This window comes from Copadichromis virginalis, linkage group LG12, assembly GCF_057382275.1.
Source record: "Copadichromis virginalis isolate Kocher_CV1m ecotype Utaka linkage group LG12, C_Virginalis_male_GT1.1, whole genome shotgun sequence".
Lineage (NCBI taxonomy): Eukaryota > Metazoa > Chordata > Actinopteri > Cichliformes > Cichlidae > Copadichromis > Copadichromis virginalis.
The window spans coordinates 3,444,743-3,470,513 of NC_140629.1; the positions used below are offsets into that span (position 1 = coordinate 3,444,743).

At 39.7% G+C, this 25,771-nt stretch overlaps 1 protein-coding gene across 3 annotated transcripts; it reads right to left on the reverse strand.

The window, feature by feature from the left end:
• Window positions 1-268: 268 nt before the first annotated feature.
• lhx2b (LIM homeobox 2b) lies at window positions 269-11,967 on the reverse strand. Of its 3 annotated transcripts, XM_085474380.1 has the most exons (6): window positions 11,391-11,967; window positions 10,874-11,036; window positions 9,094-9,296; window positions 8,007-8,377; window positions 5,018-5,223; window positions 269-2,534 (listed from the first exon to the last, which is right to left on the reverse strand). In XM_085474380.1, the coding sequence occupies exons 2-6, from the start codon at window positions 10,991-10,993 to the stop codon at window positions 2,244-2,246; spliced, it is 1,191 nt and encodes a 396-aa protein (XP_085330506.1). In that variant the 5' UTR covers window positions 10,994-11,036; window positions 11,391-11,967; the 3' UTR covers window positions 269-2,243. The 3 variants fall into 3 exon arrangements, with proteins under 3 accessions (XP_085330506.1, XP_085330505.1, XP_085330504.1); XM_085474379.1 differs by having other exon boundaries at window positions 8,007-8,374; window positions 10,874-11,967; XM_085474378.1 differs by having other exon boundaries at window positions 10,874-11,967.
• Between the last annotated feature and the right edge of the window lie 13,804 nt (window positions 11,968-25,771).

Genomic DNA, 25,771 nt, shown 5'->3' on the forward strand with positions numbered 1-25,771 from the left:
CTATTCAGCAGTTTTGAAAAATATAAACAACTCAAAGTGGAATCAGCACAGGACTGGAGTTTCATTCTAAACAGGGAGCTTTGAGTCTTTCACACAGCTCTGTCTGTTGCTGCAATCGGTGAATAAAGGCAAAAATACTCCCCAAATATTTTGAATCTGTACTTTCGACTGAGTCTTGGGTCAACCCAACAAGAAATTTCACCTGTGCTGAATTTGTGGCATATGCCTTTCAGGATCATCAAAGAAACATGGATACTTGTTTTTTCAATTCAAATCACTATTATTTATATAGCAGCCAGTTCACAACATGATATCAAGATGCTTGATATTGTAAGGTAAAAGAAAGACAAGAGAGAAACCCAATGATGTGATGATTCCCTATGACCAAGTACTTGGTGACGGTGGGAAGGAAGAATTCCCTTCAATAGGAAAAGACCTCTGGCAGAACCAGCATCAGTGAGGGTCAGCTCTGAGTGTGATTGGTTGGAGGGGCGAGGGGAAGAAGGAAAACAGCGGTATCGTTCAGTGAAAACTGAAACTACCCTTAGCTTGTGTAGCATGTTAGCGATGTTGACTGCGGCATGTTGATCCAAACTGCTAAATAAGTAAATGTCGGGGTATCTGACATGCTTCAACTTAAAATAAATATAAATATTTATTGATGGTCTGTTTTACAGTTCGCTCGTAAAAGTCAAAAAATGAAAAGAAATCTTCAAAATAAAAAAATAGAAATAATAAAAATGCCAAATGCCCATCCAACCTCGCAGCGGCTTGATTTAACTGCCACTCCACTCATCACTGCATCACAAACGCCTCTGACCCCTCACAGCACGCCATCTCTGAATGAATACGATATGTACACATGTAGAAAACTCGCACTCGGAGGTACAAACTCTCTTCCAACAGACAAGTCTTATTATCGATAGTGTTTATATTTCTCACAAAACCGAGGACAACAGTGACGCGTACAAGAATGTGCAGAAGCAGCACAACATGAAGAGCTCAGTGAGGTTTGTTACAGCAGCCTGGGACAGATCACCGTATTCCACAAGCAGCAGCGACAGCTCTCCCCCATTCACAGCATATATATTTCCATCTCGCTCTCACACACACACACACACACACACACTCACACACACCTTTACAGTTTAACCCCCAAAATTTCATTGTTATTTTCATTGTTTATTGCCAGCTGTTTATTGGTAAAAACTATATTTTAAAACAGTTCTTTGAGCTTTTGTCCAAAGTGGAGGAAAAGGAAAAGGAAAAGGAATGGGCATGCACCGAGACGGGTCTCAGTAACCTGGTGGATGTTAATGAAATTGATCGCATCATTTGGTGAGGTTTAGTATCATGAACTGATCTGCATCGGGCCGCCAGTGCATTAAACTAAAAGTCGAGACTTTGAACAACAGCTTTTTAGCCAAGTTTAAATGAAGACGATTCAAAAGAGTTGAGATCAAAAACAAGAATTATTTGCCTCTCGCCTTTTTCTTTTAAATTAAAGTGCAGCCGAATGGGCTTTACTGCACGTTCACACAAACACAAAGAGGAACAAGCCAGAACTCACACACATACATAAATGCGCACAAGGAGTCGAGTTAATTCAGTCATACTGCTTTGTTCTGATGCAAATCACTCACGTGTGACCGACTTTTAGAAACAGCAGTTAAGATAAGTGGACCGTAAGGCACGTGGCAGTCATAGGATATTGTAACCTGTGTTTAATCTCAGATTTCCAAAACAAAAGAAAGAAAGAAAGAAAGAAAGAAAGAAAGAAAGAAAGAAAGAAAGAAAGAAAGAAAGAAAGAAAGAAAGAAAGAAAGAAAGAAAGAAAGAAAGAAAGAAAACGATTTTTTACAATCCTTCTAACAGTGACTCTTGTACAATATAACATAAATACTGTGCTGGAAAAAACAATATTCCAAATTTTTTTTGACCAGTTTCAGTCTCTCTCTGTAAACATTGAAAAATGCAAATCAAGTCTCCTCAGTTCTCAACAAGACAACATCAAAATAACAACAAATGTTCGGTGTGTAAGGCTCAGCCACCTCACTAATCAAACAGTCTCTAAAGGAAACCTTTTCAGTTTGCTTCCTTTTGTTTTCTAATCCGTTAAATGTTCCAAGGAGTGAACCGTGCTTAATTGTAGATCCACAAGGAGCAGAGGTGAGCAGGGGGGAGCTAAGGGATGGGGCCAGGGAGGGCAGGGGAGAGGGGGCTGTGAAGAAGGGCTCCATCTATCAGAAGAGGCTGGTCAGCGTGGTCTGTGATGGGCTCCGGCACTCGTGGACATCCATGCTACCCGGCACGGAGGTGAGCACAGAGGTGACAGTGGGCATGGTGGGGTTGGTCAAGTCCGTAAGGGTGGTGGGTGTGCTGGAGGGACTCATGGAGGCGTTGGAGATCTCAGAGGCCGGGCCTGACGGTGTACCACCCTGCAGCGTGGAGCCGTCGGACGCCTTGTCTACCCCGGTGCTCTCCTGCCGCAGCAGGTTCCTCCTGAATTTGGCCCGAGCGTTTTGGAACCACACCTGCAGATGGATGATCTGTTAGTACACTTCTAAATACCAAAACAAACCCACGCGTGTTTGATATCATAAAGAAATAACATTCATGCAGAAAAACATTATTATTACATTATTACAGGACTTTCAGTTCAACCTATTTGGTCGTTCCTGAGTGTGCAGATGGTTTTGCTTTCTTGGGTCCAGGTTTTGAAATATAAACATTTTTTTATTTGGAGCCGTTTCCTTCAGTAAAATAATTCCACATATATTTGTTTTGGTGCTGAAATGTAATTTTCAGTGGTGTGAGCACTTCCAGTATATTGGGCTAAAAGTCTGCACACCACTAAAGATAGATTTCAATATGTTCCTCTGCCCTTTCTACACTGTTCGATTAACCGGGAACTCCTGTTTCCAACATGTTCAACACACTACTTTTATGCATTATGTTTGCTGTTGGTCATACAGTTTTCTGCAGACTGTAGTCTGAAGTGTTCTGCTACATAAATGCCAGCCCGCTCCTTTAACAGTCTGTATGTAAACTGGATTTCTAACAAAATGTGAACACACTGAACATGATTTCTTCTCTCAGTCTTGTCACTTCCTACAGCAGGTAATACAGTTCAGGCTCTTCAGCTGCCTCACCACACAGCACCGACACTAATAAAAAGAGGACGTGATACTCATGCTGATGGATTACCTACTGTATCCCAGGCAGGTCTCGAAGCTAATTTTGATGCTCTAGTAAAATAAAGGAGACCCATACCTGCCTGAAAGCTGGGAAAAGCCCTCTCAGGGGTATCAGCCTCTTGTGTTGGAAACTGGCTAGTTGTGAGGTATCAGCTGAGAGGTAACTAACACATGTTCATGTTTCCAGAACGCACAGTTGGAAACGGCAAAAGGGTCAATCACAAGACCGACACAGACAAATAATAATTCATTACATAATTGTTTGCTTACTTGACTTTAACAGCTAAAGCACCAAACGTGTTTCACGACAGTTGGTGATGAAAACCAGAGAAAGGAGTTTAAATATCTGAAACCTAAGTAAGTATGTAAGTATGAAAATTTTAACTCAGCTTTAACTGAACGCATTTCACAATTTTTCTTTGACTAAGACCAAAACTTCTCCGCACCTAAACCAGCCTGTGACAAATGTAGAAACTGTCACAGTCAAGCAACAGACGTGTATCTCTTGGGGAATAAGTATATTTCAAAAATGTAAATATATCAAAATATAACGCGGCTTGTGATGTCACTGAATCTCAAGAATACCCATATTATCTCCATTATCTAGCGAGCATCTCTTTGTGTCTCTTTAAAGTCTGTTTGCAGATGTTCTGACTGGAGACAAAGATAAAAGAACACTTGGAAACACTAAGCCTGAGCGCTCGTCCTCTGTGTGTAAAAGCTATAAAAGCCTTTACTTTTCATGGCTGTTCACACAAAAGAAATTAAGCCATTTCGTTTATTATGCTTGCACATGAAAATAGAGAGCAATGTCCTCCTGCTTTCATTGACCCTGGCAAAAAGCAACACGGGTCCTATTTACAGTGTTTGCAGAAAGAAATGCAGTTATGATTTTACACATTTGCAATAAGATTAACGATATCCTTATTTTTGTATCACAACCTTCTTTTTTTGCTCTGGGATTTTCATTTATTTGTCATGTTTTTGAATATAAGATTTCCTCTCTTTTTCCAGTAATAAAAGTGTGTTCTGTGATTTGCAGAGCGAACGAGGCAGCAGCCGAGCTGAGTGTTGGGAAGTGTTAGTGATGGAGTCATGATGGAGCCATGGGAATCGGGCGGCTAGAGAGTCGCTTCAGCTGAAGTAACAGACATGAAAACTCGAACGCATCAAAGCAAAACGACTGCTTTGTTTTCTGTGAGCGTTAATTAAAGCAGCGGGATGTTTTTTTTCTTCCTTCTCAGTAAAATTTTGATTTAGAAACCTTTTTGTCTTATTTTTCTTCTTTTCAGTACCCCAGATAATTTGCTGTCGTCTTTTGTGGAAATCAAATGCTCTGTTGTGTTGTCGCATTCTTTGCATGTATTACAGAGCTTTTTGCTTTTCATCCCTCACTCGTCACCACAACATCACATCATCCACTGAGTTATATTACGTTTCATTTTTTTTAACATTTCTCTTTGATTTCCAGGTAATTTTGGTTTCCAGCATGAACAGAAATATTAAGTCTGTTTTTCCTGAAGGCAATTAGAAATTCTGCTTCTGCTGTTATGAAAACGAGAAAAGAAAACAGAAACAAAGTAAGGGAATCCAATTCTGATTTTGTTTTACTTGTTTCCTAAAAGTCTTCCAAGAACTTGAGATGAAAAACAGCAAAATCATAAAATAAAGCAGCTGATTTGGCTCCTAACTGTAAAACACCACTTCATTTATATTACCACTGGTTATCACTGGAAATGTCGCCCTGTTGGCTTGTGCGAGGTACTTTTAGTAACAGAAAAGTGAACTGTGGTCGAGAAGTGAGAGGCTGCTGGCGCTACCTGTAAGACCCGCTTGGTGAGGCCAGTTTTCTGGGCAAGCTGCTTGAGGTCCTTGGCGTCTGGGTTGTGGTTGATGGCAAAGTAGGACTTCATGGTCCTCAGCTGGTGATGCTTGAAGGACGTCCGCATGCGCTTGGTCTTCTGACTGGAGCTGTACTGGGAGTCCCTGTCCATGGATTCGCCGTCGTTCTCGTTACAGCTCAGCGCTTCATGTCAGCAGGGAAAGGAGGACAGTGGGTTAAGACAAGTTGGAACTCATTATTAACGTCATCATTTCATTCCTCTGCTGCTGTTTATGAAATTCTCATGTCCCCAGAGTATTATACTGTTACCAGCAAGGAGGTGAAAATATATTTCAAAGAATAGCCTGGGCATTTAAAACCTGCGCTTTCAGTTCAATTTAATATTATTTATATAGCACTTGGTGAAAAACAAAATCCTTTTCACAGAAACAGACCTCTGGCAGAACTGTTGTGGCAAATTTGGGGGGGGGGGGGGGGGGGGTATTTTGTAATTCTTTTCACATATTATTTTATTTAAACGTCTACATTAAATTCAGCAAGAGATCTATAGAAACTTTGTGCACTGAGGGGCTTCGTGAGGCGCTGACTTTAAAGCACGACAGTGTGACTGATCCAAATAACTAAACTGTAAAAAAAAGAAGAAAATTGTTTTCTAAGCTCTATTATTGTACACATCTCTTTGTAAATACAATAAAAACGCCTCATTCTGTTTAAATCTGCACAGAAATACAAAGTGACCAAACAGCTGTTTCTTCCAGCTGCAGATCACCTCCTCTCCTCGTGCACCACACCAGTCTATTTGTTTGTGTCTTTCTGTCCTAGGAGGAGGTGCGAGCCTGGATACAGCCATCTCTCTCTCTCTCTCTCTCACACGCACACACACGCACACACACACACGCACACACACACACAGTAACAACAACACACATGTATTTGTCCCCAGCCTGAAAAATTCTTGGCAATATTCAAAGTGTTGCTGCATGCATAACAGTTCGCGTTCAATATCAGAACGCTGCAAACGATGAATATGAAGTGAGTGAAAACCAACGGAATAACACTTCACTTAATTAGCCGATACACACCAGGCAGAACAAATGCTGCTTTCTGGCCAAAACATATGCTGTAGCATTTTTTTTTTTTTACAAAAAATAGGAGAAAAGCAGCTTGTAGACGGTTTCCTTTTCCCTGGTCTTCCTGCACAGTTATGGCCGTTTGTAGGAGCTGGCGCAAGGTTAGGGTTAGAGCTGTTCTCATGAGTCTATTCAGGTGAAGCTTTCGTGTTGTGTGTGGCTGCAAACAGAAGAGGGCGCATCGCTTCTTCACTCTCATCACTCAGCTTCACGAGCTTTTTCTTGTTTTTTCTTAAATGCCCACATTGAAAAGGATAAACTAATTCACAGCATTTTATTTATATAAATTACTTTTCCTTCCGTTATCGTCATCATGACGCCCTTTGTGTGTGTGTGTGTGTGTGTGTGTGTGTGTGTGTGTGTGTGTGTGTGTGTGTGTGTGCGTGTGTGTGTGTGTGTGTGTGTGTGCGTGCGTGCGTGCGTGCGTTTTCTTTTGACATTTTTTTACATTTAAACGTCAATCACTCTGTGAAATTATGTCAACTTACACATCTTTTTCTACGTCTACGTTTTAAGGAAAGAGAAATCCGAACAAAAAGCGTTCTTGTGTGATCACTCCGAGGCTTTAACACCATGTTAGCTGCAATCGCCTTGTTTTTACGTGAATATGGGAAAAGGATGAGAGTCCAACCACATATTGCTGCCGTTAGCAACTTATTGCGCTCCCTACTCCCTCTTCAAGTGAATAACTCATCAAATCACATTGATCTGGCTGAAATACACCCAGTTTGGCCTGGTCCCAATACAAAAAAACAAAAACGCTCACTCAATGTGTGTATGCCTGTGTGTGCGAGCGAGTGAGAGAGGGGTACAGGGAGGTGGTTTGGGGGGTAGGGTGAGGTGGTGTGTGCGTGGGTGAGGAGTTCTGGTGGTGGTGGGGAGGGGGGTGGGGTCTGTAGATGTCTATGGAGCCTGACAAGTGGAAAAGGGCGAAAGCAAAAGCCGGCACATCAAAAAACTTTTCTTTTCACTCCACAAAGTGGACATGGGAGGAAAAAAGGTTTAGCATCCGCACACTGTTGCCACTGAACATTTAGTTGTATTGAGTTGTATGAAAAGTCCAGTCCACATATTTCAGTCCGCATATTGAGGCTGTTTGCCATAAATAAGGTCTAACTTGTTTCTATGCTGCACTTTTCTGCTTTGTAACCTGTGGCTGTTTTTGTCCCGTGGCCCCACACGTGGCCCGCGAGCTTTTTCTTTGTTTATTAGTTCAGGCTTATTCGTGCAGGGTGTTTAGCGTCTACACCAACGCGCTGCTGATACTTCAAAACTGAGCCGAAAATGTGCAGACTCACAAAGTGTGTATGATCCAGAAGAGGTTACGGGAAAGTGCGCAAAAAATGTAAAAACGCACAACAAATGGAAAGGTTCACTATTACGCACAATTCGGTGTTAAAATATTACAGAGACACCAGGACGGGTTTAAATCTTCTGATATCTCAGTTTGAAGTTACAGTGAACTGTAAATGGAGATATTAAAGCAACAAAGATGTTGTTTTAAATATCGAATAAGTTGTATGGTAAAGCTCAAACAGCGTCACCACTGAGGACGCCACAGCACAGTAAAAACCTCTAACGGAATGTTACAAAAACATTTTTCATTAATGGAGTCTGTCAGCTTCAGTCAGCTCCCTCCACGCTTCGTGGCTCTTGATCTCCACTTTGGACAAAAGCTCAAAGAACTGTTTCTTAAATTTCTTTAAAGGTCTAAAACGATTCAGGCAAAACTTGGCATTAATTAAATAAAAAGGAACAAACGCAAATTATAACTATATCACGTTTTCAATATAATTTCGATCATTCTTTTCTTTCGCTTGTCGAGATTCATTTTACCTGCATTATAAGCAGCCAGCTCGGCCCCTGGCCCAGGACTTTTCCTCTTCCTCGGCCTTCCTTTCTGCACCGTCCCCACGCTGCTGAAGTAGGATAGTCCGAGCGTGTTGGCCGGGCCCAGGCCTTTGTGCGGCACCACGTCCGCGTGGTTAAAATGTGTCTCATATTCTCCCTGGATGAGAGTCTCAAAGTGCAGCCGACAGTACACCAGACTGTCTTTCATGCCAAAGTGGTCCCCGGTGGTGAGCATCTTGCTGCAGGTAGTGCAGGTGAAGCAGTTGAGGTGGTAGACCAGGTCCCGAGCTCGCATCACCATCTCCGAGGCCGAGATTCCCAGGTGGCACCGAGCGCATCTCTGCACCGAAAATCTTCTGCGGACAACACAGAAACCTCATCAGCGGCTGGATGCGAAAGCTGGTGGGCTGTGCTGGTAAACTATGCAGTGGCACGTGTTTTTATGCAAACAGACCAACTTTGACGCACTTAAAGAAGGTGCAAAAAGTTTCCCTGTGGACGAGTGTGCTAAAACCTCGACAGCAGATAAGGGAGTTTGCTAAATGTGTTTAAAAAAATACGTTTTGTATTTAAAATAGAATCAAAATAGGATTCTATTTTTTTATTTAATTTTCTTGGGCCCAAAGTATTCCTGAGGCTCTCTTTTATTGCAAGGTGGGGGTAGCGGGGGTGGTGGGGGTCACTCTCCCCTAGAGAGATGCTAACCTTAAAACTAACGCTTTCTTTATCTGATTTTCAGGGGAGGGGTTTAGCACAACTGTCAGCATGAATCACAGCTTTTCTTTGGGTCTTAAATGCTCAAAGAGCTTTGACAGGAAAACTCCGAACATCACATTTTCTAAAGAGTTGCAAACAGCTTGTATTCACTGCAGAAAATCCGCTGCAACGCCAGCATCAGTTCTATTTATGTGAAACTAAAAAAAATAATTATTTCATTGACACATTTTAGAATTACTAATGTTTTTAAATCTACCCCCCTCCCCTGCTCAAACCCGGTGCTGCTTTAGATGAAGATAATACAAATATTCACCAATCACATGACCGGGATTAGAGCCCCTGCGCGCTCTCCTACCTGTAGTAGTCCTCTTTGCAGTAGATGCTGCCGTCTTTGCTGAAGCAGGTGAGCTCGGACTCCAGGTTGAGTTTGCACTCGCAGCACTTGAGGCAGCGCATGTGCCACTGCTTGTCCACGGCCAACAGGTAATATCGGTCCGCGATTTTCCTGCCGCAGCCCGCGCACAGAGCCACGCGCTCGTTGGTCATGCATGGCATGGACTGCAGGTCGAAGCCGTCAGGACAAAAACACACGAACAAAAAAAAAAAACAAAGAGAGAGACTCAAAATAAAATCCCGTAAAATCCTTGAAAGCTACAGGACCGCATCTCTATGATATTCTCCTCGAATATCAGCTCACTGCTGAGGGCCACCACTCCCGTGTGGCAAGAACAATAGTCTAAAGATTAAAATATCTATATCTATATATCTATATATACCTATAGATATAGATATATATATATATCTATATAGATATATATCTATATAGATATATATCTATATAGATATATATAGATATATATCTGTCAAATAGATATATAGATATAGATATTTTAATAAAATAATAAAGTATTTTAAAAGCTTCAATAATACAACATATTGAAATTAAAGTAAAATTAAAGTAGCTGCTCTTCTTTTCATCAAAAGACACAAGAAATTAGATATGTTAAAACGAGTATTTTTGTTTCAGTAAAGGAAATAATGAGCTACAATTAGTCTGAAGAGTCTTTACAAAGAGAGCATAAATTACACGGGTAACAGGGGAGGTCAGAGCGTCATTATTCTAATAATCCCGAATACTCAAAAAGCAATGTGCCAAATAAAACGAAGAGCTATGTAATTGCATAATTATATAAGTATAATTGCACTTAAAAAGCTCCTCGAAGTTCGTTGACATGCTGTGTGTGGGTTTGGAGGATACTGAAGAACATTTGTGGTCATGGGAAGCTGTGTCTGTGCTGTCAGTTTCTATCAGAAAATATAAACCCAGCCATGCTCGTAAAAGCTTTTAATATGAAACAAAGCCTTGTGAGACGAGCATTATTTTTCCAAAGGCCTGTGAATACGGACACATATGCACGCGCCTCTGATTTGCAAACTCTGAATAATAATAATAATAATAATAATAATAATAATAATAATAATAATAATAATAATAATAATAATAATAATAAGAAACACATTTTAAAAACTTGTTTGATTTTATTACAAATATAATTTATTATTACAAAGTAGTCTAACAATTTGGGATTTTTTTGTGAAAATATAGAAAATAAAAAGAAAGGTTGAAAATATGAATTTAAAAACTTACTAGCTTGTTTGCTGTAATGTAACGTGACAAAGTTGGGGCGTTTTTTGGACAGATTAATAGATATATGAATGCTTAATGTTTGCTTACAAAGCAATAACTATTTATATATTAAAAAAACAATTTATAAAAACAAATTGGTGAAGTTTGCAGACGAATGTCGTCTTTTTGAATTATTTCACTGTCTGCTCGTCTCAGGTTTTGTTCTGTCTGCAGCTTTGCTGAGATTAAGTTTTAGGTGAAAGTATGGCAGTAGGAATCAGAAGGTTTAGGCCTGTAACAGCAACTTTGAGAGCAACTTCAATGAAACAAATAAATGAAAGATAATTAGAGACGGGGGGAGAAACATTTTGTGGATACTTTCCCTTGAATTTAAAGTAAAATCAGATTGCTTGGAGCTGGAAGAGTGCAGCCGTTGACACATGTTTCCAGGCTGCCATGCTGCTTGCGCTAAATAGCCAAAGAGGGCCAAAACATGAGTCTCGCCTACCGTCTCTGACTCTCCCATATCGATGGCTGAGCTGATGGCCGCTGACTCGCTCTTTCCTCTCCGGTCCATTTCTTCCACCACACCGCGAACGTCGCCTCCGGGGAGGCCATGGAAAAGCATCGTAGCCGCCGATGGGAGGATGTTATAACTGTTCTCTTCAGATCTGCAAGCCAAGATGTCCATGAGAGGGGGAACCTTCTGCAATTATGCCACTCAAAATTTTCGATCTTTTAACGTTTCCTTTCTTGCCGTGACAAGCGAGAAATCCAGATCAGGGAGGAAAAAATATGAGGGAAAAACTGGACACGTGTTCTCCACACTACGTCTCATCTGCCAATGGAAACCGTCATCCGAATCTCTCCAGCTCTCGTTATTAATAAGCTATGATTAATTCATTAAAAAGCGCACAGATTTGCCTTCTCTTAGTGGCATCTATTTTATCTCAGGCATGATAATATGTTTCACTGCCAACTGCTCTTTCTAGATTTTCTTTTCCATTTACGGTGACTAAACATACCAACTATAGAAGCTCCCGTTGCATGGATCTCAGCTCTGCTCCTCGCCGGGAGTAATATTTCAGGTTTTCGACAGTCTGCAAAATATTTCCTCTTTTCTTCTGCAGAACAGTTCGTAACTCAGTACAAATGGCAGTGCCAAAAGATGAGCAGCAGCTTTCTACTGCATCGCCCAGCCCGAAAAATAATATTTCAAACAGAAAAAAACTAGACCTGGGTATTTGAGAAAGGCTTTTCCTCCTCCTTAACAGTCCAAGTTGAGACTTACGGCAAACTACTTTTGCTTTGCAGAAAGAAAAAATCATAAAAACAAAAACAAGCTTAAAAAACGAAAATAAAATCCTGGGAGAAGAAGCAGTTTTCCTTTACAGTAGTTTGTTTAGATAATGTTTTGTCTTGTGCCAAGGAGGCTGCATAGATGTGCGTAACAGCAGAAGAGGAGGAGTTGGCTTTACGTTGACTGATGATAGGCGAGTGTTAGCTGGCCCCCAAAACCGCCGTTCCTCCTTCTCAGGTCCGGTTGGACTCTCCGCTCCTTATCAACGGGACCCTGTTGCGTCACGACACACCATTTATGTTCATTGGCTGTTCCGCCGTCACCGAACTGTTTGGCCACTTTTACCGACCGGTCTAAAAACGCAGCAGTTCTCCCTTCGTTACACACGGAACACCGGCCAACCTCACACACACACAACACACACACACACCCTCCTCCTTCTGTCTGTCCGGAGCTGCTGCTTGAAAGGTCAGTTTTAAAGGAAAGAGAGCAGGAGAGAGTTTGAGCTGAGATGTTTGAGCTGTCTGTTTCTGGAGGTCTGCTAGGACCTTTGCTCGTCTGACGCACAGAGAGGGTTCCGCACAGCCTCACAGTGCTGCTGCTCCAGCTAACAGCCTCCTCATGACACCAAAGCGCTCTGCTTAATCTGCAGGGGTGGGTAGAGCGCGTGAAGTGCGTGAAACAACCCATAAAGAAGAGCATAGATATTATATTTGGATATTTTGGTCACAATTATTATAACGGAAAGTATATATATATAAAAAAAAATATACCCCCCAAAAAAAAAACCCAGGGTAAACACTCTTTCTAGTAACTGTTAATTTAGTTTTTCATATTTTCATAACCCCCCCCCCTCTCTCTCTCCATATATATATATATATATATATATATATATATATATATATATATATATATATATATATATATATATATATATATATATATATATATATATATATATATATTACCTTGGGAAAATGTCACTTTTCTCCAGAGAAACTAAAACCAATCAGTAACAAGGTGAAGCAACTAGTTTAACTTGTGGGGCAAAGAACTTTATGTGATGTGAGGAACTGTTTATTTTATTTTATTTATTTGTTATTTATTTATTTATTTTTTTACTGGGGCTTTATTTCTACATCTTAGTTTCAAAGTGCTGATGCGTAAAATCATTTAGGCAAATCTGGGGGTCATCTCCGTGTTTTGTCATAGGTAAAACGCGGGGATTAAATCCAGAACATATTTACAATAATACTAATAAGAAGAAAAATATGCGATGAACTAAGAGATTTATACCTAAACTTTTTGATGTATGCACTGCATTACTGTAGGCTCTCTGGCACACAGTACAAAGCGTCATGAGGCAACTGCTGTTGTGATTTGGCGCTATTAAAATTGAAAACGCTGCATTTCCTGAAATTCTGTTTGTGACGTGACTTGATATAATTGTAGGCCGGCGGCTTCACTCTTCAAGCATTTCCACCTCTTGGACATGGCGAACAGTGGTGGCTGCTATAGCTGCATGAGTGAGACGCAACTGATCCAGGATCCGCTCGGTCTCTAATTAGCGCTCTGCTCTTAATGAAGCGGGGAGGGAGGGAGGAAGAAGGTTTGAGGGGGTGGGGGTAGCGAGGAGTGGACTTCGTCATCACAGGATGTGTTTGAAACAATTTGAGAGTTACTGTAGTTTGCTTCATATTCCTAATTTCTTCTTTCAGACATACCTGTCCTCTCCCCTCCCGCGCGTAACAGCCGGCGTTTAGGCTATTGTGAAGTTTTATAGCACAAATATGATGTTAAGCTCCTAAATCCTTATGCAAATTACCCCCTCTGTAATACCCCTAATTGAATACATGCATATTTATCATCTGTGTTTTCTATCTGCTATAATGCTGGCTTTATACATTAAACATAGCGGCAGCGGGCATGTCTGCGGGCGTGTATGAAATATGATATTAGCTGGTGGTGTAAGATTAAGGGAAAAATATTAGTTTGTATTTGTATCTGAAGGGGCCGGGCTGGTTTGTTGCTTGGGTTTGATTGGAGCGAGGAAGAAACGCAGAATTTTAGAGATAATATTATATATAATATATATATATAATATTATATATGGATATTCCTAGAAATGTGCTCACAATATTCACACAGCGAAGAGGAAGAAAAATCACAATATGAAAATTAAAAACAGTTCAAATGTGTTAAGGCCGGGCGGTGCTGCTTAAAATAATCCAATATTTAATTCATCGACGGCACGTTTATTTAAAAAGGTAAAACTGAATTAATTACTATTGCCTCGCCCCCCCCCCCTCTCTCTCTCTCTCCCTCTCTCTCACACACACATATGCTTTGAACAAAGCGTTTAAGTGAGCCTCTCACACTCGCGTTTTATTAGTTCCACAGTGGTTATTAGGCTCAGTGCTCTCTGAACTTGTTGTATTGGCCCGTGCAGTTAAACAATGGCTTTACATATGACGAGTCTGAGATCAGGTCAGGTTTGAATTTTGGTTCAAAAGTACAGTTTTGCTTCGTGCAGAGCATCAAACGTCGCGTCAGGTTCGGTGTTTTTCACCCTGACAGGGAAAAGTTTTGGAGGAAACTCTGTGAGTCGTGTTGCAGAGAGTTGACAAACGTGTGTTCACAAACACTTTTATATGAAGATGGTTCCACGTTTATTTTATTATTATTAATTTTATTTTATTCTTTACCTAGCTTAAGGATGTTACTCACACACACACACACACACACACACACACACACAACATTTAACTTATATATACAAGTTCAATGTTATTGAACCCTTTAGGGATGTCAGAGGATCCTGGCACTTCACGGTTACGGCCCTAATCACCAAATTAACTCAAATAAAGAAACCTGATCTCGTTCTCCAAAATAAATGAAAAACCTGGTGCCGATATATCTAAAAATAAATCTGCAGCAGTCATCACAAAATAAAATGTCATATTTATACTCAGGATGCATATCCTCCTAATTATATCACGTGTTGTTTATTTATTTATTCAAATAGAAATCAGTTTGGGACAAATTAAGGACATTTTCAGTTACTCACCTTCCTTTCATAATGTATAGCAATTGTGAGCTGTTACAGACGGAAGGCAGTTTCATGTATACAGCATAAATAACGCCTCCCTGACGATAGACCGGTGGGGACTGGTGCTGCTGATGGCTTGCCGTTTGATTCTCTTTCCAGCATCTTTTTATCTGCCAGTACAGAAGATGTGAGTCCACAGCCACGGTGTGTGTGTGTGTGTGTGTGTGTGTGTGTGTGTGTGTGTGTGTGTGTGTGTGTGTGTGTGTGTGTGTGATAGAGTTAGGGGGTGGTGTTGCTGCTTGTCGACAACTAAAATGCTGATGCAGCTCCACTGATTACTCCTTGTCCCGTAATGATTTCCAAACGAGGCGGCCATCAATAACACAAATCTGCATTTCTCAGAAAAACATCACCCTCGTCGGGCTGCTGGCATCTTTTTGATCTCTCCCCGTTTTTTAATTGTATTCAGCATAAAGGTAGTGGGGAGGCGTCGGGGTGCGTGGCTTTAATGGGATGCTGCTGTGGAGGTAGGGAGTGGGTTACACTCTCTCCGAGAGCGCGGCTGTAATTAAGAAAGGGAACAAAGCATAGGAGACTAAAAACACATGAAAGAGAGGAAGCGGAAAACCTAATCACTGTACGTGCGTCGTTTGCGCTGACGCCGCCGCGCACACGCACAGGAAGAATCGCACATGAGCGCAAACGAGCACACCTGAGCCTCTCACACATCACCCTCATCTACACACAGTCTGTGAGGGAGTGCTGTTCTTTCTGTGAGCTCTGTACGCTTCAGATTGGATCAGATTGACTCCCATCAAAATAAAAGTCATCTCATACCCTCAGCCAGCTGAGGGCCGCTAAACCTCAGGGGCCACTAAACAAAAACAAAAAAAGAAATGAGTTAACAAATACAAAGTTTCTTTTGATGTATTCTCACCCTCAAATTTCATTTATTTATAGTCCTGTAAAAATACTGTACCAAGCTCCATGTATTAAGGTATTTAGGAATAAGACTGGGAGTAAATAGTTGCACACACTCAAAGACCCTGATGCAGATGGAAGTGGATGTTCTAAACTTCAACGTAGTCAAATCATTTCTAAGTTGGGTGAACTGCTGGGCCCACTATACTCACCAGTTTTGCTGTTGTGAACGGTGCTGCACACCCAAAGAAACACATTTGTGTGGTTTTGCCTGGGTGTGCTCCTATTAATATTTGCAACCTTGTGTGGGTGTTTACAACGGAGTTCATTTTAATGATATACGAGTAAAGAAGCTTACTGATAAGCTTATACTGTACAGAGGGAGACGTTGCAACAGTGTGAAAAGAATGAAAAATTCAGAAAAAACAAACAAACCCCAAAATAAAACAAAAAAAACCCCAACTATGCAATTTCTTTGCTTCCAAATTTGACTTCTGCTCGTTTACCAGCACTGATGAGGAGGGTTTATCTGAGCGGTGACACCTATCATTCAGGAGAATACTGCAGCGAGTAGCTGGTATAAATAGGACAGAGCTGTGGCAATGCCACTGTGTAAGTGCTGTGTGGCTATAGTGGGCCCTCCTCTTTCCTGTTATGAAATAGGACCTGAAGCCCCAAAGCTCAGTAGAAATACTGAACTAGTAAAATGTCATAGATAATTCAGTAGATTCAACAAAACAGACAGCTTCCATTATGTTTTTGATTGGGACAATAAAATGTATTTTTTAGCAGTTGGTCGGCTTCTGTTTAATGACACTGGCAGTTTGAGTCCATGCACCAAATAAGCCACATTTCTAACAGCAGCCAGCTGATGGTAGTTTCGCCTGCACCAGCACATGTAGGAGATTGTTTTGGTTTCTGAATTCTTCTTATTTCTCTTTTGGGTTTTTTCACTATCAACACACCACCAGCATAGAAAGAAAAATGACAAAACCTTACAAACCATAGAGTTTTATTCTTTTCAGTTATCACGTGTAATTGATATTAACTTTGCCAAAACTCAAAGTTCAGGTTTGTAAACTCGTTGCCTCAAAAAAACTAAGTAAAGCTAACTTACGATGACTGTTAGGACAACTTATTCATTGCAAGTCTGCAGTATTAAGAATAACTTGATATTTCTGACTGTACAGTACTAATTGTTTACCTACTGACAAACATTTCAACTAAATGAAAAAACTATTTGTGGTAACCTGAATGTGATTAAAAATAATTAACAACACTTTTTGTAATGATGTTAAAATCAGCCCAACTTTTATTTTCAAACACAACCAAGTATAACAGCGAACATACTGGACACTGTTCTGCTGAACAACAAACAGTTATATTTCCATCACTGTTATAATCTTACAATGAAACAAAGTCTCAGATGTAATTATTCTGAAAATAAGTTTAGGTCTACCACAAGTTTGTTTTGTACTTACTTATATAATCAAAATAAAACATTTGTTGTTCTGTCACAAGTGCATCTCTGATTTAAACAACACATTTGTTTTTCATTCCAACACAGGAGCTGGAATGTTGTAATATTTTAAGGATGCTTGTTTCCAGTCCAGGCATTACTGCCTGAATGACTGTCATGGATCGAGGTGATCCAAATGTAGGTGCAGAAGAAAGTCTTTAACTACCCTTCAGTACAGTGGATGTGGGTTGGAGATGCAATGAGCTTGAACCTGCAGGCGACCATCTTCACTGACCACACCATCTGTGAAGGAGGACTCATCTCTCCTGGTGTCCTGCAAGCAAACAATCATATGTTTTGGAACATGAACTTAATTGCTTTCTTAACCCTTTAAAACTGGTCAGAGCGGACACGCTCCGTTTTGCGTAACTATTTTTAAATCCCGGTAGCTCTGCAACCACGTGAGCTAGGCAATAATTTTTTTTGCATATGAAACCAGAGGAGTTGTACTTACATCTTATGCCATCAGCTTGTCCTCGGTCACAGTTTCTTTCCACATATAGCTTTGCAAAAACTGCATAAAAAGCACTTGCAGCAACAAAAACATTCCAGAAACACGATCAGCTGTTCATAACACTTCCTACGTCCATCAGCGCGAACTCTCGCATGTCCGCCATGACCTGCCTGAAACCGGAAGTGACGTCATTTTGCGGAAATGTAGTTTTTTTTTTACTATCAGGGCCTTATGAGCCTATACTGGTGTATTTAAAAGTTATCTTTGACTTTATGACTTCCTGTGTCGTTTCTGGGATGCTGAGGACTCATATTGCACTGCTGGAAATAGTTTATTTTGATGCATATGCTGCTTTTTTGCAAATTTGCATCATAATATTTATTTTCGTTTTTCCTGCAGTATATAAAAATTGGTGTATTTCAAAAATAAAACTATGAAGACACTCAAAATAAATTTCCTGTAGTGGGAAACTATTTTGTGCAACTTTTTTGTATTTAGAGTTTTGAGGGATAAGCCTCTTAAATTTCTCTAACTAGAAATATATGTTAAAAAAACAAAAACGATTTTCAATTTTTTTGTAGTTTATTGCACTTTTTTGCAATTTATGTAATTACTATGCACTTAATGCATACATATTATTAAAATTTATAATGTAATGGTTGTATTGATGTATAGCAACTTGAAATGCTCCCAAAAATGGCTCCACAACATGTAAAAATATAATATAAGCTCTGGTGGACTTGGTTCTATGGTAGGTCTTAAAGGGTTAAAACATTTTTTTTCTGCATTTGGTATAAAACAGACTCCAATTTACACAATCTCAGGCCCCCTCCCCACCGGAGAGGTGACATTCAATGTCCCACTTGTCAGTCTGGATAGCCCTGACCACCACCCAACACAATAGTGTCATGAAAGCATCATTTTAAAAAGGGCTATGCAAACATGGCCAATAACTTTCAACAAATCTTGCTGTTAGAAAACTTGCAGACTTCACCATATACAGTGTAGTCCCTCTAAACTAAGTTTGGGGGATGTGATCTTTCAAGAAATGCAGACAAACTGTTGTTGTTTGTTTACTTACACAGCATGTCTTGTAGAATTAACTGGAGTCACCAGCAACAGCATCGTGCAGGATGACAGGAAAAGATCAGTGAAGAAACAACTTCCCCAAACCAAAGCACAAATAAAACAATAAGTAAAACAGGCTGATCTAAAGTATGATTAAAGTTCAGCCTGATTAATATAAATGTCACTGGCAGTTGCTAATATATTGGAAAACCAAAATACTTACTGATGTCTTTCTGTCCAACAGCAGGAGTGCTGGTCCCGAGCCTCAAAGACAGCAAGAAGCAAGCAGAGGGAGAAAAAGCAGAACATTTTTTAGAAGCTGATTTGATCCTTAATGGCTGTGCAGTCATAATAACTTACAACACAGAGGGTCAATGTAGACCCCATACAACCAAATTAGACTAACACATATAGTATTAAAACACCATCTACTGTGTCTGAATGTGTGGTATTGGCACTGTCAGTTTAGGCCTAAAGAGACATGTGTTTAAAAAAAGACCATCTAATTTAAATATAATCATTACATGCTTGTTAAAAGTTAACATCCAATATATAAAGTTTCTGATAAGCAAAATGACCAGATCTAACATATGGCAGGGTTTATATGTAACACAATGTTTCTTATGATTCAGCTGTGTAATTTAACTTAATTCTTTAGAAGGACAACAATACTTTATTCTCAAGTATAAAGCCAACCTAGACTTTAACCATTTAACAGGCCACTAATCTGGATTATAGCTTTCACCACAAAACTTGTTTTTAAACACATTTTTTAACAAAATAAATACTATTATTATTTAAAATGTAATAAAACAGAAAAGTGGTTAAATATGAAAGCAGTTTGCTTATGTTGTTAAATAAAGGCTAGATTTGACATTAATAGATGCCACAGATGTTCAAAAGCTGCCACAAAGCATGAAAAAAATGGACGTCTCCGAAAACGTCGGAGCATTTTTGCAAATATGTGATGTCTTGATAAATCGAGCAGATAGTTGAACTTTACACAGCTACATTCTCGCCTGAAAATATCTTAAAAGTTTATTTTGTGACCGAGAAAAAGTAATAAGTTTTTTAGCCAAGCTCCTCCGCCATCGCTGCGCTTACAAGTACGCACAAGCTCCACAACCGTGGCCGACAAATGCGATCCTCCTTTCCCCCAGACTACCCTTTCTGGGTCACAAAATAACCTTTCAAGATATTTTCAGGCGAGAATGTAGCTGTGCAACGCTCAAATATCTACTTAATTTATCAAAATATCCCATATCTGCAAAAGTGCTTCCACGTTTTTGGAGAGCTCTGTTATCCACCAGTGCGATAGCTGACCGGGAGGTCAAGGCTTGATAGAGTCTGCGAGCACAGCTAACTCCTGATGTATTGTTTTCAACCCCCCTGCAGTCTTTTGCTACTCAGGTTAAACATTATATATATATATATATATATATATATATATATATATATATATATATATTAATAAATTTTACTTAATAAACCATGAACATATATTTTCTTTATCTCAGTTTCAAACAGTAGAGAAAACATAGATCTTTAATGTAATCTGTCTCTACCAGAACACATCAGGTTATAATTGATGTTAAAAAAAACAGTATAGTGAAGCTTATCTTGCATATATAAATTTATCATACATACATACATAAAATAAACCACGATCACACACAACTCAGATTTCTGATCATCAAATATGATGATCTTTGAGAACACATGAGAGTTCTTCAGAGACATTGAAGCTCTAAACATTTCCCATCCCTGTCTCAGACTCCCACAGACTTTTAGTCAACTCCCCTGTTGACCTGTACACACCAGCAAGGATGATGTCCACATCTTCCTACTGCTCACTAAAAAAAATGATCTCCCCTCAACATTGGTTATACCCAGAATAATTTTCTGATTTGAGTCAAGAATCAGCAGCAAAAAGGAACACATGATGTCTTGAACATGCCTTGCTGGAAACTGTGTGGTCCTGGTACCATCCATGTTCTGTTAGCAGTTAGCAAGGGCCCTCTGTCACTGGAAAATCCAAAGTGAAGACCATCTTCAGATTCACATTCAGAATCAGTGATTCTGTGCATCGATTTCTTGATTGATTGGCGGATTTCTAAATTATCCTCATACTGTGAGACTTCCACTTCCACATTGCTGTATGCCTGACTGTCTTCAAATAGGAATCCTAAAGCTCTCCGACAGCTAAATCTTTAGGTCATAGTGAGGGTGAAAGACTGTGTGCTGTGATGTAGAAGTGATGTATCTCTTTTGTCCTGCCCCTCGATGTGCAGGTGGGCACAGAATCTGGGAAAGTGAGAGCAACAAGCTTCTCTGTGCTTAGATTGTAAAAATGTAGCATGATTTATGATTTATGTGTGTGCATGCTTGTCTGTGTGTGGGTGTGTGGGTGTGTGTGTGTGGGTGTGTGTGTGGGTGTGTGGGTGTGTGTGTGTGGGTGTGTGTGTGGGTGTGTGGGTGTGTTTGTGTCTATCTGTGTGTGTGTGTTTGTGGGTGTGTTTGTGTCTATCTGTGTGTGCAGGTTAAACTGACTCAAAACCATCTAAAGGATGTAAATGTGTTGGGTACAGTAGCATGTGTGCTCAGTTATTATTTCAGGTTTGTAAATGTTTATCACAGATAATAACCGAAGGCCACTGGGTTTCAAGTAGAAAAAAAATTAAACTCGTACTATTTTTTTGTCTTTTAAAAATTTGAAATGGGTCAGTTTGACTTGAAGGGTTTAGGAGTTAAGATGCAGCCACTCTATTGTGTAGCAATCTTTGTTACTTTAATCAAGGAAAGCTTAAATCCTTGAGTTTATATGAAAAAAAAATGTAAATTAAGCTTTGTTTTAGAACAATTATTTTTCATTTAAAATATGATTAATTTATAAACAGTTACCACAAAAACAACGACAAGAAGCTGGAATATATTCTTCTCATAGCATAGTGAGAACACATGAGAGGGGAAAGGAACTGATGGCGACACTTGAACATGAAACTGTACATCCACTCATCAGTGAGTTGATCCTAAAGTTTCTCAGATCATTTTTATTATATAGATATCAAAAGTATAGATTCAACAATATTGATTCATAGATTTATTTCTATGTGTTCTAAGTTTATAATTCCTCATTCTGAATAAATGGGATTTGGGTTTTGGTCAAGGCTGCCCAAAAGAAGACACGTGACCTGCTTTATTCATTTACAGTACTGGAGACACTGAAAAGAACCTGAAATCAGTGACTGATTTTCAACTCAAATTAGAAATTTACACAATAAGTTTAGGAAACTGGAAGTGTAATGGAATGGTGTTTTGTGAACTGTACTAAATGAAAGGGAAATATGTCACATTTTATATCATTTAAAAGAAAAAGGTCCAAAAATACAAAGGCAGAAGTTAATGCAGAGGACAACCCAACAGGAATAACTCATCCAAAAATGACAGGTTCCAATAATGGCAGAAGGAAAGAGGAGTAAATGTAGGAGGAGGGCAGCAGCGCCCTGATGCTGCTTTATCCTCCACCTTTCAGCACAGCAGAGTCCATGCTTACACCGAGGCAGCAATGGTTATACAGACAGTGTTCAAACATGACAGAAAAACACATGTGATCTATATTTGCCACAGAAGTCTATGATTCTATATTATATGGGTGCAAAAGGTACTAGTGGACAAGACTAAACGTTTTCTTTTCCCCACCAAAAGTAACATATTATTGATTAACTGCAAACCATAACCTGTGATATAAAAGTACAGTGCAGCATGACAAGACTGGACCTGCATATTAAGGCACATTGACAGTTTCTAGTATTTCGTCTCTTTCTGTATTCTGTTTTTCAATTTTTAGTTGATTTCTGAACTAAAGTCTCTGATCTCAAATGTGATCAACAGAAAAGCTTTTTGAAATTTGTTAGTAATTTTTATAATAGGTAATAGTAGTCGTAAAGGAAGTATGAACGAATCTCACAATACAGCTCCAATGTTGGCATTTATATTAATGTGTCACTTCTAAATGTAACAGGTCTACATTTACATCAGATCAGATAGTATTAAGAATTGAAAATAATCTTTACATGAAAATATGTCGTTTTGAGTAAATCTAGGTTCGTTTAAAACACAAAACACTTTTTCCTGAGCAATAAATGTTCATATAATTCCAGTTAATGTTTTGGGGTATACTCACCGGACAAACAACGATCATGTCAAACGGACTCTTAAAATAAAGCTGCAAAGTCGGAGATTCCAAAGCATCAATCCTGAGATTTGACACACCTGGAATGTTATTGATAACTAAATGTTACTGAAGACAGAATCATCAGAATAGGGGCAACATACTAAATGTGGCCAAAGAGTTGTTTTTCTGTTTGATAACCATGTTTGGGTTTCAGCACAAATGCACTGTAAGTTTTTTTATGGCACTTTTCTTTTGAGGCCGGTGTTGACTTTTATAAAGTATAGCCAGTTAAATAGTTGGACATTGGCTCAGTATGTGGGGCTTAAAATGAGACTCAGGGATAAATCAGCAGTGAAAACATTGCACAGTTTTCTTGTTTATAATTTTGTTCTTTAATTACCTTCATGTAAGCTGTGACAGCATGAGCGCAGTTGGCTGTAAAAAGTAATGACCGCCTAAATTTCACAAATGAAAAATGAATGATTTTATTTATTGTGTATATTTTTAGTTACTTATATTAATTACTACTGCAGTGCATTATAACATTTCTTGATTTACACTAATATGTTACTGCGAATATTGGATTTGTAAGGTTTCAGTGTTGAACTGTTAAGATAATTAGACACATTCAAAAATTGCAAAAAACAAATTAAATCGCAACATATTGAGTTTTATTTGATCAAATAAGTAATCTGATGAAAAATTATTTTCTAGTTAGATTGATCTACCCCCCCCCCCCCCCCCCCCCACCACCACCACCACCACCACCACCACCCACCGCCTGCAAACTGTGACGTCTTATGTATTTCTATTGGTTGTCCTTTTTTTCCTTTTTTAACTTTTTCAGACTTACTTGAAGACACAGTCTTATATTAATTTATATCATTTATATTTTTTTAATATGTATATATTTTACCTTTTATGATTTCAAGCTTTATGACAGCTCATGACAGCTTTTGCTGTACTGTAAGCAGTCACACTGAGCCCAGCAACAACTGTTCCTCAGTGTGACCCCTGTGACTCCAATGTGTTACAAAAGGGTGCAGGAGCTGTTTTTGCATTGTGTTAATATGGATCAGAGGCCATCTGAGTCCTCAGACTGTGAAGCATCTGTGAAGATTTTGATCCCCACTGCAATGCTCTTTATGAGAATGTAATTTCAACTTGAATCATCCGGATATATCACCACTAACTTTAAAAGCTGCAGTTTTGTCAGTGGGCTGAAATGCAGCTTTTAGTTATGAATATGCACTTAATAAATCATGGAAATGTCTTCAGAGAGGTTGAAGAGTAAAGGGCAGAGTCTACATCAGGATATTGAACATAGTGCTTGTAAAGGATCTTTCAAAGCTATCGCAGCTTTGAACAGACTGAAGTTATCCTTCAGTGGGTAGTAGAGCATCGATTCACTGATCCACTTCACATAAACTGATATTTTATAGTATTTGAGGGAAGCAGGCAAAATTTGGCACAGAGGAACTCGGAAGAATCGCTTGATCGTCCACTTCTGATAAAATAAAAGAAGAGAGAATACAAGGTTTCCTCCCGACAACAGTTGCCTGCTGGATGGAGTTAATCAATAATCAGCATTGTGTCGTCTTTCTCATCACTCAGTTGCGGCGTACTGTTTTGCTCCTGGTTTTGTGTGTAGCGCTGTGCTCCCACCCTGGCCCCTGTCAATCAGCCCCAGACTGCCAGGATTACAAAAGAAGCTCATTCTGCCACAGGAGCCCCTCTTTGGAGAGCAATTCTAAAACTTACATGCCTCTTATTTGTTGGGTCAAAGGTTAAATTGCTGACCCTCCCCTCCATTCCTCCATCTCGCTCTCCCCGCCGTGGCCAAGCCGTACTCCAAGTCTTATATTTACATGGATTAGAGTCCTTTCACGCTGAAGAAAAGAGCTGGTTCACAGTCAAAGCCCAAGGAGCAGTCCATGCTGCCCGAGTGGCCACATTATTCACTGGCGGACAATGACCATATTGTAGTTATGTGGAAAAGGAGGGGGCAGGAGGAAAGCGAAATCCCCCCCTTTTGCCATGGCAAAGTCCTACACTTGTGCCACGGAGAGGGGAGGGCCAAGCCCCATCCGCTTTTTCAAGCAGAGCAAACAAAGCCTGCCCACTGTGAACAAGATGAAGATGTCAAAAGCTTTTAGGCAGGGGGGTGGGGGGTGAGATGGGGTTTAGGGGATAAACCAACAAAACAAGTGAAAAGGCTTTTTCTCAAATGGATAAATCCCACTAAGTCTACATTTCCACATCAGATTTGCTCTCTCCTTTAACATCCTGCATCCTCCCCCTCTCAATAACCTTTCCTAATCAAACCATATCGAAAGACGAGAGGGAGGTCTGGCTTTCCCAGTTCCAGTTCAATGTGATTAAAAAAAAAATCATGCTTGATTAAGAAATTCAGGTGAAAAATCTGATCTTGAAAATCGACCTGATAATTTGAAAAAGTACTGAAAAAGCCCTCTCACCATGGACACCTGGGAGCTTTGAAATGTCCAGAACATTCTTGGCTCATATAAACTAAAATAGCCGAGTTATTCTGGATGCATTAAAGAAAGGTTTCGTGGACATACGGATATTTTGCTTCAACGTACACCTACGGCTGTGGGATGTCTTAAAGGACAGAAGCCCGAGGCACTGTGAATGACATAAAGAGGCCTGGTATACAGCCACAGCTGATTCACATGCAAATAGCCAGCCTTGCACTGACTCTGATTAACTCCCTGTGAGTTCATAGTTTCCCTGTTAACAAAGATTTAGATGCTTTTGAGTGAAGCAGTACATTAAGTGGGGAGAGAGAGAGAACTGCTAGCAAACCTTACTGTAAAGCCCCCTCAGGACATAATGCAGCCTCCATCTTGATGGCCTAATCTGCCTCACAGAGCCGGCAGTGCTACAAGGAATGAAAAAAG